Below are 18,030 nucleotides of genomic sequence, written 5' to 3'. Positions count from 1 at the left end.
ATTTTTACCAAAATAAATTTATATTTTTATTTCATTTTCCACAAACTGTTTAAAGTATTCTCATGACATAAAGAAGTGTCACAACCAGTGGAAAGGGAAGAATCAGTTCATACTTAGCACAGTATAACTATTGGCTGTTTGAAAAAAAAATATTTAGAGTCACACTTTACACCAAAACAAATTTTGACTTTTAATAAAAAGTTAAATATGAAAGATAAAACATCAAAATATAAAACAGAAATGAGTATTTAATCAAACCTGGATTGCAGATGCATTTCCTTAAGAGATTTTTTATAGAAAGGAACAATAAATTTGAGAGCACACAAAATACACGAATTTATATATATAAGAAAAATCATGAATGAGATGCAAATAAACTGAGGAATAGTTTATAAAAATACAACAAAAATGCATGCTTAGAATGTAAGGATCTTCACAAACTTAAAACTACTCAGACACAATATATAAAATTTACATATAAAAATACAATTCATAAAAAAATTCAAGTGGTTAAAAAATGGAGAAATGATCAAGAACACAAGTAATATGTAATGTAAACTAAGAAATTTTATTTTTCAGCTACTAAATTACAAGAATTATTTCTAAACATCTAAAGCTGGTAAGAATACCATTACACTGACTATAGTATTAGAGTGAGCTTATTTTTTAAATACTTGTTTATTTGAAATGCATACTGACAGAGAGAAGGAGAAGGAGAGGAGGTGAGAAAGAGCAGGAGAGAGAGATCGAGATCTTCCATATACTGGTTCATTCCTCAAATGGACACAACAGACAGGAGCCAGGAATTCATCCAGATCTCCTTTGTAGGTGGCAGGGACCCAAGTACTTGAGTCATCATCTTTTACCTTCCCAGATGCATTAGAAAGAAGATGGATCAGAAGCAGAGGAGCCAGGAAAACCAGCATTCCAACATAGGATACAGTGTCCCAAATGGCAACGTAATCTACTGTACCACAATGCCCATCCTTACAGTAAATTTAAGTCTTAGTGCATTCTTTTGGAAAATAATTCAGCAAGACATATGAAGACCTTGTATTCCCACTATTTTACAACTAGGAATCTAATCTGGGGAAATAATACCAAATATGCTGAAGGCTTAATGCTCACAAATGTTCATAATAGCATTATTATAAGATTGAAAAACTGGGGCCAGTGCCATGGCACAGCAGGTTAACGCCCTGGCCTGAAATGCCGGCATCCCATATGGGTGCCAGTTCGAGTCCCGGCTGCTCCACTTCCCATCTAGCTCTCTGCTATGGACCGGGAAAGCTGTGGAACATGGGCCAAGTCCTTGGGCCCCTGCACCCATGTGGGAGACCCGGAAGAAGCTCCTGGCTCCAGATCGGCACAGCTCTGGCACTTGCAGCCATCTGGGGAGTGAAGCAGCAGATGGAAGACCCCTCTCTCTGCAACTCTGTCTTTCAAATAAATGGAAGGAAGGAAGGAGGGGATGATGGGAGGAGGGAGGGAGGGGAGGAGGGAGGAAGGATAAAGATTGAAAAACTGAAACAATCTGAATTTCCATTATGGGAGAAAGAGTGCACCCACTCACTAGATGGTTATAGAGCTATAATATTTATGTAAAGAAAAAACCCATAACAATATGAAGGAGGTTTATATTCTAATATTAAGTTGAAAAATCAGTATATAAAATTCTATATCAGATCCACAACATATATAAAAATATAACTGAAAAACTGATTACTCAACACAATATACAATGGCTGAACCATATGTATAACAGAACTCCAATCCACAATTTCTTCAGCAACCAGCTCAGGAAATCAAGCCACAATCCTGCAGTACTCAGTCCTGGAAGTCAAAACACAACTTCCATAGCAATAAGTCCAGAATAATCAGGAATTGGTCAATGACTGCCAGAGTCCTAATTTCTGCAGCTCCTTTCAACCCTCTCCCCAACACTTCCAGCTCAACACTTAAAAGAGAAAACCACATACACTTACCAAACCAATGATTTAGGATGCCCCACTCACTCTTAGCTACCTCTAACTTTAAATCCCAATAATCTCCAAAAAAAACCATACACTGGAGTCTACCTTTTTTAACTAAAAAACCCTCCCACTTGTTTGCATGTCTTTAAATCTATGCAAAAAGCAAGAAATGGTGGTTGACTCCCTTGCTGATATTCCAAGCTCTGATTAAACAGCCTATGTTCTCATTTGGGTGGTCTCTATTTCCATATAACAAAAAAAAACAAAACCCTAAACATAAACTAAACAAACTCCTAGAATGAATTGTACCCCAAAATCAATAACCATTTCCTATATCTGAACACTTGAAGTATGGATAACTTGGAAGTGTTTTTCTCTCTACCCTGCTGTATTCTCTGAAAAATACTTATCTACATTTATAATGAAAACATATCTTTGGCTGGTGCCATGGCACACCAGGTTCCAGTCCTGGTTGAGGTGCCAGATTCTGTCCCGGTTGCCCCGCTTCCAGGCCAGCTCTCTGCTATGGCCAGGGAGTGCAGTGGAGGATGGCCCAAGTCCTTGGGCCCTGCACCCCATGGGAGACCAGGAAAAGCACCTGGATCCTGGCTCCTGCCATCGGATCAGTGCAATGCGCTGGCTGCAGCGCGCTGGCCGCGGCCGCCATTGGAGGGTAAACCAGCAGCAAAGGAAGACCTTTCTCTCTGTCTCTCTCTCTCTCACTGTCCACTCTGTCAAAAAAAAAAAGAAAAAAGAAAGAAAGAAAACATATCTTTAAATAAAATTATTCAATGGACTTAATCTTTAAATAAAATTATTCAATGGACTAACTACTCATCAAAAAAGGAATAAATTGCTGATACACTCAACAATATGAATCTCAAAAAGTATGTTGCAGAAGAGACACAAGCACAAACTCTGCATAATGTATTATTTTATTTATATGAAGTCCAAGAACAGGGAAAAGTAAGCTATGGTGATAGAAGTCAAAATATATTTGCCTTTGGAAAGGGATAGTTGTGGGAAATTGACTAGAAAGGACCAGAAAGGAATTTTAAGAAAATTTGACAAGTTCTATAGTTTTGATTGATGGTTATACACATATATATATATGTATATGAAGGTACTTCAAAAAGTCTGAGGAAAAGCTGAAATAAGTATTTGGTGCAAAAAGATTGAAATTCTAGTTTTTTCATAATACGCATTTTCCATAAACTTTTTGAAGACTTCTCATATAACTGTAAAATATCCATAAAACTAATTACTCCAAACTTGTAATTTTATTATACATAAACTAAAACTCAAATATTTTCCTCTCTGTTCTTACTTTTTTAAAGATTTATTTATTAATTGAAAGCCAGAGCTATGGAGAAAAAGGGAGGAAGAGGGAGAGGGAGGGAGAGAAAGGGGGAGGGAGTGATAGAGAGCGAGAGATTGATTTTCCATCTGCTGGTTCACTGCCCAAATGGCCATGATAGCCAGCCCAAAACTAGGCTGAAACTATGAGCCAGAAACTCTTTCCTGGGTCTTCCACGTGGATGCAGGGACCAGAGGACTTAGGCCATCTTCCGCAGCCTTCCCAGGTACATTAGCAGGGAGATGGATGGGAAGTGGAGCAGCCACAATGCAACCAGTGCCCATATGGGATGCCTGCATTGTAGGCGGCAGCTTTACCTGTTATGCCACAATGCCAGCCCCTGTTTTTATTTTGCTTTCAGTTGTCAACTCTCAAATTCAGCTCTTATAATCCTATCTTCTGAATATTTATTTCTTGCTCAAAACTTTTTAAACCTATAGCATTCCTCAGAATAAAATACATGAGCCTTGTAAAAAATGTTCACATAAAATAAAATCATTTCTTGTAAGAGTGTGTGTGTGTGTTTTTATGTGTGTATGTGTCTATACACACACATATATATATATATATATAATCATACTTTTTAGGAAGACCGAGATTGGAATATTAGGTATCAGAGAATACAGAAGTGTGAAGATAATTCTTTGATGATTACAGTTAAAAGACCAAGATTAAATACTTTTCAACCCTTTCAAATCAAAACTGGTGAGTAAAAGAGAAATGGTTACCATTTTTAATAGTTTCAAAAAGTATCAGATTAGTTAAGGGAATTAAATTGTGGTAAAAGAAATGTGTTTTCGTCTGGCGCCGCGGCTCACTAGGCTAATCCTCCGCCTTGCGGCGCAGGCACACTGGGTTCTAGTCCCGGTCGGGGCGCCGGATTCTGTCCCGGTTGCCCCTCTTCCAGGCCAGCTCTCTGCTGTGGCCCGGGAGTGCAGTGGAGGATGGCCCAGGTGCTTGGGCCCTGCACCCCATGGGAGACCAGGATAAGTACCTGGCTCCTGCCATCAGATCAGCGCAGTGCGCCGGCCGCAGAGCGCCAGCCGGGGCGGCCATTGGAGGGTGAACCAACGGCAAAGGAAGACCTTTCTCTCCCTCTCTCTCTCTCACTCTCCACTCTGCCTGTCAAAAAAATAAGAAAAAAAAAAGAAATGTGTTTTCAACATTTTTAAGGTTCTTTCATTTTGTAATAAAGGAATTTATAGCCAACAGAATATGAATGGAGATTTACATAATCAAAGGACAAAGAGAAAGATATCTGTTCATTATATTTATACAATGATTCAAAATTAGAACAAGATGGGAGAAAAAATTTGATCCACTAAAAGATAAGTTTCATAAAATTATGAAAATTGAAATGTACTTATAATACAAATTACTATAATAGTTTTTTAAAAAGGTTCAGATAGTGTGTGCTTGCTTTGCAAGCTCCTTCCTAAAAAAAACGATGTCCCAACTAAAGTGTCAAGTATAGAATTTTATGTAAAACAGGCCTCAAATGTTTCCAAAATAAGTGAAATCCCAAATAGCAATGCTGGGCATATATGGAAAAGCACGAGTGCTGAATATTACCTCTCAAAGAAATTTTGGTTAAGACGGAACTGGAAAAAGCAAAGAACCAATAATGAACTAGCATGGAATGGCAGAGTCAGCATAAGGAACCTTCTGAATTATATAAGTAATCAATAGACACAATGTACAGATTATTTATAAATGGAACTCAATAAATAGAAGTATATTCCTCACCAGTATTATAATTCTTCTCTTACCACATTCCAACCCAGTTCTCCAGGCATATTTAGCCTAATAACCTTGATTATGCTATAGTTTTTAAAAAATCTAAGTTAGAAATAAAACAGAATTTGGACAATTCACTTTCAGCTTCTTGCTATACATGTCTGATTTTAGTACTGGATAGTGACTCCTTTTCTTATATCCTTTCACTTAAAAGAGAAGCTATGTAAAATTGAATTTCACCCTATCTCTCCATTTCATGAAAATTAATAGCCATGAATGCAACCTAAAAATCCATCCCACTTTTATTCATTTTGACATATATTTTATGATACTTTCCTCTTTTTTGCCATTCTCACTGAAATTTAATCCACATAACATCAGCACATTCTATACATTTATTGAAATGTTATACTATACCTCACAAATACGTATTAATCCAAAAGTTATCATAAATATGTACAATTAATATGTTAATCAAAAATGTGTAAAAATGGAAATGCTAACTAAACTGGTTTGATCTTCACACATTGAATATCTGTGTTGACTTATTACACTGTCTTCTTAAATATATATAACTAAAATCGATTTTTAAAGAAAAACTAAAAAATAGCTCAGGCTGACTTAAATATTTTTAACAATGCTTTAAAGAATGTCACCATGTGCAGAAAACTTTTAAAAGTCCTTTACCTGCCATCTTGTGGTACACAGAGCAACCCATATACTTCCTCACATATTGCTTTCCAGTTCAGAAAGGAATCAAACACTTTTGTTTTCATTAACATATACCTAAGCACAGGATGACTAATCTTATCAAAATCTCTACAACTCTACACAATTTCAATTAAAGATAACTTCAGGCCAAGTAAAAATGCAATGTGGATCTTATTTGGATCCCAATCTAAACAAGTCAACTACAAAAAGATAATATGAGTCAACTGAGTAAATTCAAACATTAACTATATATTAAATTATATTGAGAAATTTTGTTGATCTTGTGATTGTGATGATGGTATTGGGGTTATATTGTTTTTAAAAAAGCAAGGGAGATGGGATTTTTATTTAATCTCTGAAGTTTTACAGATAGAAGAATATAATGTCTGAGATAATAAAATGAGTAAATAACAGAATATAAGGGGGAAAGATTTGCCAAAGTTGATAACTGTTGAATCTGAGTTTATTATTCTATACTCTGTTCTTGAAAGCATAGAATTTAGCACAAAACTAAAGAACAAAAAAAGGTGAGGATAGTGACTATCTTTTGGTCATCAAACTAATAGTCGTCAAAAGACATGTGACTTAGGTTACATAGCGAAGGGGAATTAAGAAAAGAAAGTCCCTAATCAGCTTGGCCTTGAGACAGGGTGATTGATCTAGATTATCCTGGTGGCCCCAATGTAATTATAAACATCCTTAAATATGGAAGAGGATGACAGCAAAGTTAGTGTCAAAGTGGTAACACGTGAGAAAGATCAACTAGCCCCTCCCTGCTGGTTTTCCAGATGGAAGGCAGCTGCTAGTCAGGTAATTGTAAGCAGCTTCTAAAAACTGAAGATCAAGGAAACAAAATTTCTCCTAGAGCCTCCAGAGCTCCAAACACCCTGATTTTAGCCTAATGACACCTATTTCAGCCTTCTGTGCTCCAATATAACACATATTAAACTTTTAAGTCAGAGCCACTGGATTTTTTGATAATTGTTCAAACAGCAGTAGGAAACTAATAATCTTCTAGTAGAATCATATTTTTATTTACTTGAAATGAGATAAAGCACCAGTTTTATTGAGAATTCATATGAAATATGTATTTTCATCAAATGAAAAAAAACTGCAAATCAAGTATCTAACTACTTTAAAAGGCAAATTTTATCTCTCTCTCCCGTCTTACCCTTTTCCCTTTCTGGTTGCCTCAGTTGCTCTTATGTGCCTTAACTGCACTACCACTCTAACAATGTACCAAAATGATATCAGAATCTACCTTCTCTGCTATATTATCACTACTTTTCTCTTACATAAAATCAATTCCTTACACATTACTCCTTACTGATCTACCAGTTCTATTCTCAATTACGGCATGACCTTACTTCTACCCATCACTTGGCTGAAAATATCTTTATCCTAATCAACTTTCTCTTGATCTAACTCAGTTACAGTTCTGAATTTTTGTTTTAAAGTTGTTTTATTTTTACCATCCTTAACATATCTATAATGCTGAGACATGTCTGAATTTCTCTTTTATAGTATTCTGCTAAAAAAAGCGTTTTAGATCATCTCTCAAGTTTTCCTCTTATTCTGCTCAGTTCTCTGGAGTCTCCTGCACTACGTTTACAATTTATATCTAAGCAGATGTTTGCCAACTATAGGCATTTCCCCTAGACCCAATCTTACATCTCAATTTACTGTGCTTCTAATGATTTTCAAACTTATGGAAAAACATGAGTGTTGAACATTACCTCTCATAGCAAAAAAATTTTGGAAAACAGGATTTTAGTCAATTTACAATGAGACAATTAGACTGAACATCAAGCAATCATTTTCTTGACAGTATAACTATTGTGTATTTTATTGTGCTCATTTTAATAAAGTTCATTTGGTAGTGTTATTGAAATTTATAACAAAGCAGAAAAGAATTATAACAATTTTTATCTAGCTATCAATCCTTACTTTCTTATTATTAAATCTGCATCCAAGGGCCAGCGCTGTGGCACAACAGGTTAATGCCCTGGTCTGTAATGCTGGCATCCCACATGGGCACTGGTTCGAGACCCAGCTGCTCCACTTCTGATCTAGCTCTCTGCTATGGCCTGGGAAAGCAGTAGATGGCCCAAGTCCTTGGGCCCCTGCACTCATGTGGGAGACCCGGAAGAAGCTCCTAGCTTTGGATCGGCGCAGCTTCAGCAGTTGCAGCAATCTGGGGAGTGAACCAGCAGATGGAAGACCTTTCTCTTTCTCTCTCTTTCTCTCTCTCTCTCTGTATAACTCTGACTTTCAAATAAAAGAAATAAATCTTTTTAAAAAAAATCTGCATCTAAAAGACTTTGAACAGCTCTTGTCTCCACTGTTGAGGAACAGGTTTTTTTTTTCCATATAATTTGTTGAACTCTTTATTTAGTATAGAGTTAATCGTATGTGTATATAGTTAATTGAAAGTAGATCTTATTTTTTGCTAAGAATGGGAATAGGAAAGGGAGGAGGAAGAGGGGTGAGAGTGTGGGTAGCAGGGTGGGTACAGTGAGAAGAATCCATATATTCCTAAAGTTGTATTTATGAAAAGCATGAAGTTTGCATTCCTTAAATAAAAGGTTTCTGGGGGATAAAAATCTGCATCTAAGAACACCATTATAAAATGATAGGTTTTACTTATAAAAATACCCTAGTAAGATGTTAATTTTATGCTGTCAATTCAAAAAATATTTATCAAAAACATAATCCAATGCCAAAAATCTAACTAAAACACTGGCTAGTATATTTTCAATTTCAAATTATTTTGATTATGTAGCTCTATCATTATGTTAAAAATTATATTCATCACAATATCAACTGGAAATTTTGGGCCTCCAATTGAACCAAAAATCATAGTTTTCTAATATCTTACATAAGTTCAGAAAATATGATAGGCAATTTTGCTGATTTATAAACCAATCAAGTGGGCACTATTTTACTCATTGTAGGCGGTTGGCTGAGAAAAGATTATTTTCTAATTATTTTTAATGTCAAATAAATTTTTTGAATAAATGCATGAAAACACTTTCTCACCATATTTCTTCAATGACTATGAATGCTTCATTTAATTAAGCCTCTCCCTAAGTACTGATGTAGTTCTATCATATTCTTTTATTTATTTATTAGAAAGGCAGAAAAACAGAGAAACAAGAGATCCCCCATCCACTGGCTCATTCCCCAAATTCCTGAAACAGCCAGGAGTTCAATCTGGGTCATTAACGTGGGAGGCAAGGACCCAACTATTTGAGCTATCATCTTCTGCCTCCCATGGAGAGCATCAGCAGGAAGCTGGAATCAGGAGCAGAGTTGGGCCTCAAATCCAGGCACTCTGATAGGTGATATGGGCATCTGAAGTGACATCTCACTCACTGTACCAAATACCTGCCTCTATTATTTACCTTTTGGAGGTCTTCTATTTCATCTTTTACCACTACCTTCTCTAAATCCTTTAAATATCATCTCTATTTTTGGCTGTCTAACACTTAATCTATGATTTGCTATGAGTACCTATAAATACATTTTAGCATTATGTAGGAATGATTCCCTATCATGTTTGTCAATAAAAACACTACTGTATCAAACATATTAAAATATTAGTCTTTTAATTCTATTTTCATGCATTTAAACATTTTATAGTAGTTATTTTTAAATATATTTTTATTTATCTGAAAGACAGAGTAAGAGAGAGAGAGAGAGACCTTCCATCCACTGGCTCACTCCTCAAATGCCTCCAAGAGTGGTGACTGGGCCAGGCCCATTTTAGCAATCAGGAACACATCCAGATCTCTCAGGTAGATGGCAGATCCAAGCACTTGAACCAAAGGGTTCACTTATCCAGCAGTCTCCCAAAGTGTGCATTAGCAAAAAGTTGAATAGGAATGGAGCTGGGCCTTGAACCCAACCACTCTGATAAATGATGCAAGCATATGAAGTGATGTTTTAACTGTTCTATCATAATGCTTACCCCAGATTAGCCTTTTAAATATTAAAGATAATTTTAACAAGTTAATCTCTTTTTTAAAAAGACAAGAATTGTCACTACAAACAAAAGCTTTTTATAAAGAACATTATTTTGACATGCTAAAAAGTGCAATTTTCTCTTATGGGAGGAAAAACCCTCAATTTACAAGCTTAAAGCAGAGATTCTGCTTTAGACCTTTAATGGACATAATTAAAATTACTGTTATTAAACAAATATTGCTTTTGTAAGATTTACTTATTTGAAAGTCAGAGCCACAGAGAGAGAGGAACAGAGAAAGACATCTTCCATCCACTGGTTCATTCCCCAGATGGCCACAATGACCATGGCTGGGCCAGGCCAAAGCCAGGATCTACTTCCTGGTCTTCCATGTTGAGGCAGGGGCCTAAGAACTTCAGCCATCTTCCGCTGCCTTTCCCAGGCCATCAGCAGGAAATTGGATTGGAAATGGAGCAGCTGGGACTTGAACTGGCATCCACATGGAATGCCGGCATCACAGGTGGCAGCTTTATCCACTACACCATAATGATGGTCCCTACAACTATGTTTTACAAAACTATAATGAAAGAAATCAAAACAATCACCCTATTATTAAAGGTAAATTATGGAATTTCACCCTATGATTTTTCACAGGTACATCTTCACCTAATGGCAAAAGGATGTATACAGCAATGCACTAAAGTTCAAGAAATAAGAATTTAGATTAATCACTGGTAATAACCTATCAATAACCACACTTGGAAATTATGTAAGATTTTTACCTTAGTTCTATATTGAGATACACACAAAGTATGACAGCATGATTTGTTTATAAGAACTTCAAAAATTATCATACTAAATGAGACTAATAACCTAAATTGCTAACAATATACTAGCACCAAAAGACCATTCATGAGAAAATGTGATTTTCCTTTACAGTAACTTTAAAACTCTAAAAACATATTTTATACATGTCTATAATCCCTTACTTTAGCCTACCCCCACACCATTATGCTCTAGGGATAAGCAAAGTAGAGAACCAGGAAAATGAATTATCTGGCTTTGGTTACTGTTTTTGTTTTTTTGGTTTTTTTTTTTTTTAAACTTTTTGGTTCTTAAGCTTATTAACATCTCAAGGGCATCTTAATTCTTCCTGTTTTGCTTCCCAAAACTATCCTTTAAGATGCAAATCCTCTCCATTGGTTTGGTGACAGGAGCATGAAGTCAATGTCAAATATTGTTATCTACAATAAGTTATCCTACAGTATCACTATACAACTTTTAACAGTTTGTAAATATGTAAATAAGAAAAGTGCACACATCTCAAAGAATCTTCCATAACTCTTTTTTAGGGATAAAAATCACAAAAATGTGGAAATATGATCATAGCCTTATGCAAAACTCAGTTATAGAACTGTTCAAGTAAAACAATGTGAAATCTTGAGGAAGAGATAGTATTCAGAGATATCTGATCATTTAACCTCCTTTCATACTCCCAGAGCACTAGAAAGCCCAACTTTACACTCCATACATTTCTGATATCATATATATACATATATATATATAAAATATGCCTGGCATGATATATATATATGATATATATATATATATATATATATATATATATATATATATATAATATGTCTGGCATGAGAATCATGATAGTAAATCCATTTCCCTGCAGAAGTTACACTAGTTATTTACATGTTGGCTTTGACATTATAACTAATTATAAAAACAGTTCATAAATCTTAATGAATAGTGAATTGGCTAAATTAAGAGTTTATTCAGAACTTTAGGGGTTATGCTATATAGTTACACTGATTTTTTTTACTTGTTTTTAAAGATTTGTTTCATCTATTTGAAAGAGTTAGAGAGGTCTTCCATCCACTGGTTTACTCCCCAAATGGCTGCAATGGCTGGAGGTGAACCAATCTGAAGCCAGGAGTTTCTTCCAGATCTCCCACCTGGGTACAGGGATCCCAGGACTTGGGTCAGCCTTCACTGCTTTCCCAGGCACATTAGCAGGGAGCTGCTTCAGAAGTGGAGCAGGTGGGACTAGAACTGGCACCCAGATGGGATGCTGCAGGCCAGGGCTTTAACCTGCTGTGCCATAGTGCCAGCCCCAATATATTTATTTTGCTTATTTGGTTAATCAGGTCTAGAATGCCCAATGTGTTTGTCACTGTCAGTCTAATACTTCTGATCTCTTCCCTTAAAAAGATCATTTGGAAATAACAATGTTTCCAATGTCTTCCGCAATAAAAAAAAAAAATGGAAACAAATTTGAGTCTTTCTACAATCTTTTATAAATCTTTTTGAAAATTATGTACCATGTTCCTAAAGTAACGTCATGCTTTAACTAGATAGGTTTTTTTTCTTTACAACACACAAAATTAATTTCACAAAAGCCCTTTCCTGGAAGCTGTTCAAAGCAATACATGATTTTCATTTAATCCAGCACTCTATCAGCTTTCTTGTTCTTCTTCCTTTACACATTTATTCAACAAATTCTGACTGTATACTATGTGGCAGGCACTGTTCTATACACTGCTGACATAGATGTGAACAAAACAAAGCTCAGCCTTCATGAAGTTTACATTCTAATGGGAGACATAGCCAAACTCAAATGCATAATTTAATACTGCTAGTTTTAAGTGTTACCAAAAATGCATTTAGGATAAGGGTAAAGGGAGGAAAGTACTGGTCAATGAGGAGCTGAGAAGCAAGGCAATAGCTGAACTAAGAACTGAATGACGTGAAGGAAACAAGTGAGGTGAAGGGTGTAATAGCTACATGGGGAACAGGAGAGTAGAGTGTTCCAGGTAAAGGAAACAACAAATAGAAAGCCTTGAGGCAGGAATCATGCCTGAGAAAGAGCAAAAAGGCTGGGACTAGCATTGTGCACAGCAGATTAAGTCTCCTCTTCACATTTCCAATTACAACACTGGCATCTCATACAGGAGTGCTAGCTCCAGTCCCAGCTGCTCTGCTTCTAATCCAGTTTCCTACTAACGTGCCTGGGAATGCAGAAGAGGAACCAAGTACTTGGACCCATTTGGAAGACCAGGATGGAGTTCCTGGATCCTGGCTTGGGCCTGGTCCATATCTGGCTACTGGAGCCATTTTTGGTAAAAGAACCAGGAAATGGAAGATTTCTTTCTCTCTCCCTCTCCTCCTCTTTCCTCTTCCGTCTCCCCTCTCTATCCTCCTCCTCTCCCCTTCTCTGCCTTTCAAATGAATAAATACATGCTTTAAAGAAAAAAATAAGGCCAACAGCTTATGGGGAGTACATGAAAGAAAAAACAGTTGAAAATTAAGGTTTATCAGTAACTGGATGACATAGAGCTTCATAAGATATAATGGAATTTTTTACTTTATTTTTTAAGAGAAAGGGAAAGGCACTGGAGAGTCTTGGGCAGGAATGATATGATTTAAATCATAAAAGATTCTTCTACTTATTTTAAGGCTCTAGTAATGCCTGAATAAAAGCACAGAGAACATTTAGAAGGTTATATAGGGTAGTAGCCCAAGGAGGAATTGGATCAGGGTAGCAGAAGTGACAAAATAAGGCAACAGAATACTCTTTACCTTCTCTATTCTTCCTTAGAAATTTTCTAGAAAAGTCAGTAACAAGAGTACTGAATGTGAGAATTGCAGAACAAAGTGTTAAATTTGCTTTGTTTCTTACTAACTTGGAGACCTAGGGGTACAACTTAAATCTATGGTCTCAGACATCTTATGAGTAAAATAAAAATATTAGCATTTTCTTTGCTTTATGTGACTATTATACAGATCAAATGGGATATCTTACAAATGAAGCTCTCTAATTTTAACTAAAACAACTTGATAGATTAACAAAAATTCTCCACTTACTTTGTACCACATAGAGATGGAAACTATCACTCATTGATTGCTTGAAATTTATAACTACTTTCTAGCTAAAATAAATTTTCCTACTCTATGATTGTGGACCCATTAACATTAGCAATGAAGATATATATAAATTATCTATGTGTATATTGTATATATGTATGTACATATATATTTTCATCTCTATAGTTACTGGGCCTGCATTTAATAAATGGATCAATATATCAACTATAGAATATATTCTAGATTATATAACTGAATATATAAAAAGATACCATAGGTCTGTGCCAGGTACTGTAGTAAAACAGAAGAGAGAAAAATAAATAACCCTGGTGCAAAGAAGAGAAGACTGGTCAGAGACGGTCTCACGTAGGTGGTGTCTGAACAACCAAGTAAAGGGTAACTCAGAGTTCTCCATTTTTATTGCAGGCAGAAGAGATATTCCAGTCAACAGCAATAGAATAGGGAAATATACTGACATATGAGGAAACATGGTAATTTCAGAAAATGTACTAAGGGAATCAAAGAAATGAGGATGCAAAGTTAAATAGTAACCCCTTCTGAAGGGAAATATATACAATCAAGTGTAGTAGTTTGAAATTTATTGTATAGAGGGGAGGTTTTAAATTGTGTTTCATAGAATTGTAAGTTCAGGAAAGATGGATCAGATATTTCAAAAACACCTGAACAACTTGCACAAACACATACATACTGAACTTAAAACAGATTACAGTAAATCAATGCCTTAAATTGTTTTTTTGCTGACTTTGAATCAAATCTGCTTCAGCCATTTCTGTTTTTGAACTTCTTAGAGATATATCATTGATTAAGAAGGGTATAGATTTATACCTTTACTTCTTAAGGCCAGAAAAGGCCCTACTATCTAGCAGTGGATAATATTATACAACAAAAACCAAATATAAAAAAGCAAAAATTTATTAAACAAATGCATACCAATAAAATATCACATTTACTTGTTTTAAGAGATCTTATTTAGTGAGGTTTCCCACAAAACATTTGCTTGTAGTGTATCACTGCTCTAAGGAAATCAACATAGAATTTTTAGCAAGGAAATTACATAATTAACATTCTATTTCAGAAACAACCACTATTACAACAAAATGTAATAGAGTGAAACAAGTGAGGTGATCAGTTAGGAACTGGTTTCAAGATATCAAGCAAGAAAATATAATGGAATGAACAAGTACTGGGGATGAAGAAAAAGGCATAAATTTCAGAAATACTAATGAAATAGAACAGATAGGATTTTATGACTGATCAGATAGTAAAGGGAATGGCTTTCAAAAGATGAGAGTCTAAATTTATACTCTAATTTTGGCTATGTTGAAAAGGTAGAAATATCCAGAAGGTGCCAACTCATTAGAACTCAGAATAGAATGATTTTTGCACATCTAAACAGAAAGTCAATACAGTTCTAGTTTTGTTAATTCTTCAATTCAGTTTCATATATTTTACTGTAGATCATTAATTTTATTCCTATCCAAAAATAGAAATACTACAAGTACACAGCTTGAAAGCTACGTATTCTTACTGTTTCCTTGAAACTGGTTATATTCATCCTACTGTGAACAAGTTGGTTTTTAAAACTTTAATTATGTATATTTTATCACCTTTCCAATTTATGCATTTCCTTCACCTTGCTGATCTGTCTGATCTTTCCATCTGTTTTAACTCTCTTTCAGGTAAGAAGAGAAAAAACTTAGTCCTCCAATACAAATGCAGAAATCCAAGATTCAGGGAGATAAATGGCATGCCAAGAACTTTTAAATAAAACACACATTTTCTGATTCCTAAATCAGTCTTCTTTCTACCATGCCATGTTCCTGAAATGGCATAGTATTTAACTTTTACCACTTCCCATGACCATTTGTTTTCTGAATAAATAAGAAATGACTATTGCATTTCCCTCAATCATATTTACCCCTTTCTCTGAAATTCTGTATTTAAAACCTTCCCTACTGGCTTTATCATCTCAGTAACTCACTTCCATTCTCTTCCAAAGTTTCTTTGTTTTCAATTTTACCTCCACTAAAATTCTCCTATATCACTATCAAATCCATGAATTGAGAGATTTGGAAATACTTTCAGAATCTGGGACAGGAAATAGTAATATGTTAAACATTAGAGAATCAGTGCATAATTTCCCTGCCTAGCAATCTGACCTCAAGGATTCTTTCATATAATTATCTTATGACCATGTTAAGCCCTTTCCTAATCTGACAGAGTATATATTATTCAATATTGAGGGAAAAGTCATTATGATATATAAATTTCACAGTGTAGGTTAGAATTAAATCTGCTTATCTAACCTAAATCTAAGTAAATTTGCTTTTATGTACACTAATAACTATGCTTTTATATTGACCAGTCCAGAAATAGCAGCTGAGGCAATCACTAAAACTTATTATACATCATTTGTTTACTGTAAGTTTAATTATGAAAAACTTTTGATTAGGTATCAGTAATTTGGTATTCAATTTCTGCAATTTCAAAAATTCAGTTTCTTCTTATGTAGTGAAAAATATTCATAAAACTAATTTCACTTGTAGACTATGAGTAACTTAAAACCTTTTTTATTGCTTACAGGTCAAAATCACATTCCAAGATAGCCAAAAAAAAAAAAAAAAGACAATAAGAATTTAACTACTTTATGTTAGAAAATATTATATCTCTGTATACTAACATAATACTAATTTTGTAAATTCTCATCTTCTCCCCTCATCAGAAAATCTTTGCTTATACATTAGATGTTCAATATGAAATTATAATTACTCGAAGTGTCTTCTTACTAAACCGGAACACTGGCAATTTTTTAAACTTGTACAAGTATTATAAGTTCATAGAATTATTTCTCCTGTGACATTTATTTTATTGTTTCTGTATTTTGAAGAGTTTAAAGATCTAAGAGTGTTTTCATTTAGGATTTTAAAGCAATACCATTGGGCCCTTTAAAATAGATATATTCATGTAGCCATTTCTACTTAATTCTATCAACACATTAATAATTTTATTCATTTTATACCAAAAAAGTAAAATAACCATCTCTCTAAATAACAGAGAAAATCAAACTATTTTGTATTCACTACTTATAAACATTACATTAAAAATTTTGCCCACTATTGGGCCTTAATATTATCTTGAAAATTCTTTTCACACGTGCTTATTTCTCCCCTAAACCATCATTGCATTTTCAGCTGGTGCCTGAAATATCTTAATTCAGACACACCTATCCACAGAGTTCTCTGCATCAGACTTTCTTTGGTGCTGGCATCGCAACCATTTCTAGTCCCAGGTGTATTTGTTTTTTCTCATAGCCTCACAACAGGAAGATAAACAAGTAATAGAGGACAATTCCAAACTTACCTTGCAGATCTGGAAATAGTCTGAAGTCAGGCTTTCCTGAATCTCCTCTCTGAGGACCCCTGCAGTCCCTCCTGGATGCAGGGAGCCACTTCCAGCAGCACCACCACTGTTACCGCTGCCGCTGCTCCCACTGCCAGGGGAGGAGGCAGTTAAGCCATCCAAAACTTTTCGGAAATTAAACTTCTTCATTTTAAACGCTGTTGAGAAATTCAAAGGACAGGAGAAAGGAGTGACTTAATACACGGAATTATACCTGGGTAAAAAAAAAGCCTTTATTTTTCATTAGTCAAGGCAGCAGTAACCAATCCCCATTTTATTATCAGCATTGCATAAAACTGGGAGGGGGGGGGATGGAGAAGTCAGGCTTCCTTTTGCCAAATTTTAATTTGGAGAAGCATATCCTTAAATAAAAAAAAAAAAAAAACACAACTCCAAAAGCAACAGTATTGCCTCTTCGCTCTTCAGATTTGTCAAGGGCTTTCTCCCCAGCTGTAGCTACGCTTTATCAGCACTGGGGTAAAAATAAAAGGCAGTGTCATCAGCGTCATTAGCATTGTATCATCATTATTATACAATCAAACCAGAGTCCGACAGACTCTCTGCCTCTCTCTCGAACACGGGTTTTCCCTCTAAAGGGTCAGCTCGAAATATTTTATTTTCAGAAAACGACGTTGGGGGGGGGGGTTGCGGGGGTCAAACATATACTCTGGCACCACCTCTCGGGCTCTCCCCTCACCATCTTCTACGTTGCCTGCTCCTTAGTAGGAAACTGTGGGGGGAGCTTTTTCCATTCCTCACCCCCAAAAGCCCGAACCCCAAAACATCCGGGGGTGACCACAGCAACAGCCGACGGGAGGGGCGCGCGGCGACGCCGGCTGCCTCCGCCGGTCCCTGCGCCTTCTCCCTCCCTCCCCGCATCTGTCCCCTCTCCTACCTCCTCCCCCGGCTGTCTCCCCCTCCCTCCCGCTCAGCCCGCAGCTGCCGCCGCACTCGCCCGCCCGCCCGCCCGCCCGCCGTCCGCTCTCCCCGCA

At 35.8% G+C, this 18,030-nt stretch overlaps 1 protein-coding gene across 14 annotated transcripts in view; it reads right to left on the bottom strand.

Annotated features, from left to right (window-relative positions):
• STXBP5L (syntaxin binding protein 5L) overlaps nt 1-18,030 on the bottom strand; it is a 425,888-nt gene that overhangs the window by 404,544 nt on the left and 3,314 nt on the right. For all 14 annotated transcript variants that reach the window (XM_089331765.1, XM_051859274.3, XM_051859272.3 and 11 more), the window contains exon 2: nt 17,000-17,196. In XM_089331765.1, coding sequence (XP_089187891.1) covers nt 17,000-17,188 — 189 coding nt within the window. In that variant the 5' untranslated portion in view covers nt 17,189-17,196. The remainder of the gene's footprint in view (nt 1-16,999; nt 17,197-18,030) is intronic.

Source organism: Oryctolagus cuniculus, chromosome 4, assembly GCF_051225735.1.
Source record: "Oryctolagus cuniculus isolate XC-2025 breed Fujian yellow rabbit chromosome 4, ASM5122573v1, whole genome shotgun sequence".
NCBI lineage: Eukaryota > Metazoa > Chordata > Mammalia > Lagomorpha > Leporidae > Oryctolagus > Oryctolagus cuniculus.
The sequence above is the reverse complement of the archived record's forward strand: the minus strand, read 5'-3'. Positions and strand labels throughout refer to the sequence as shown.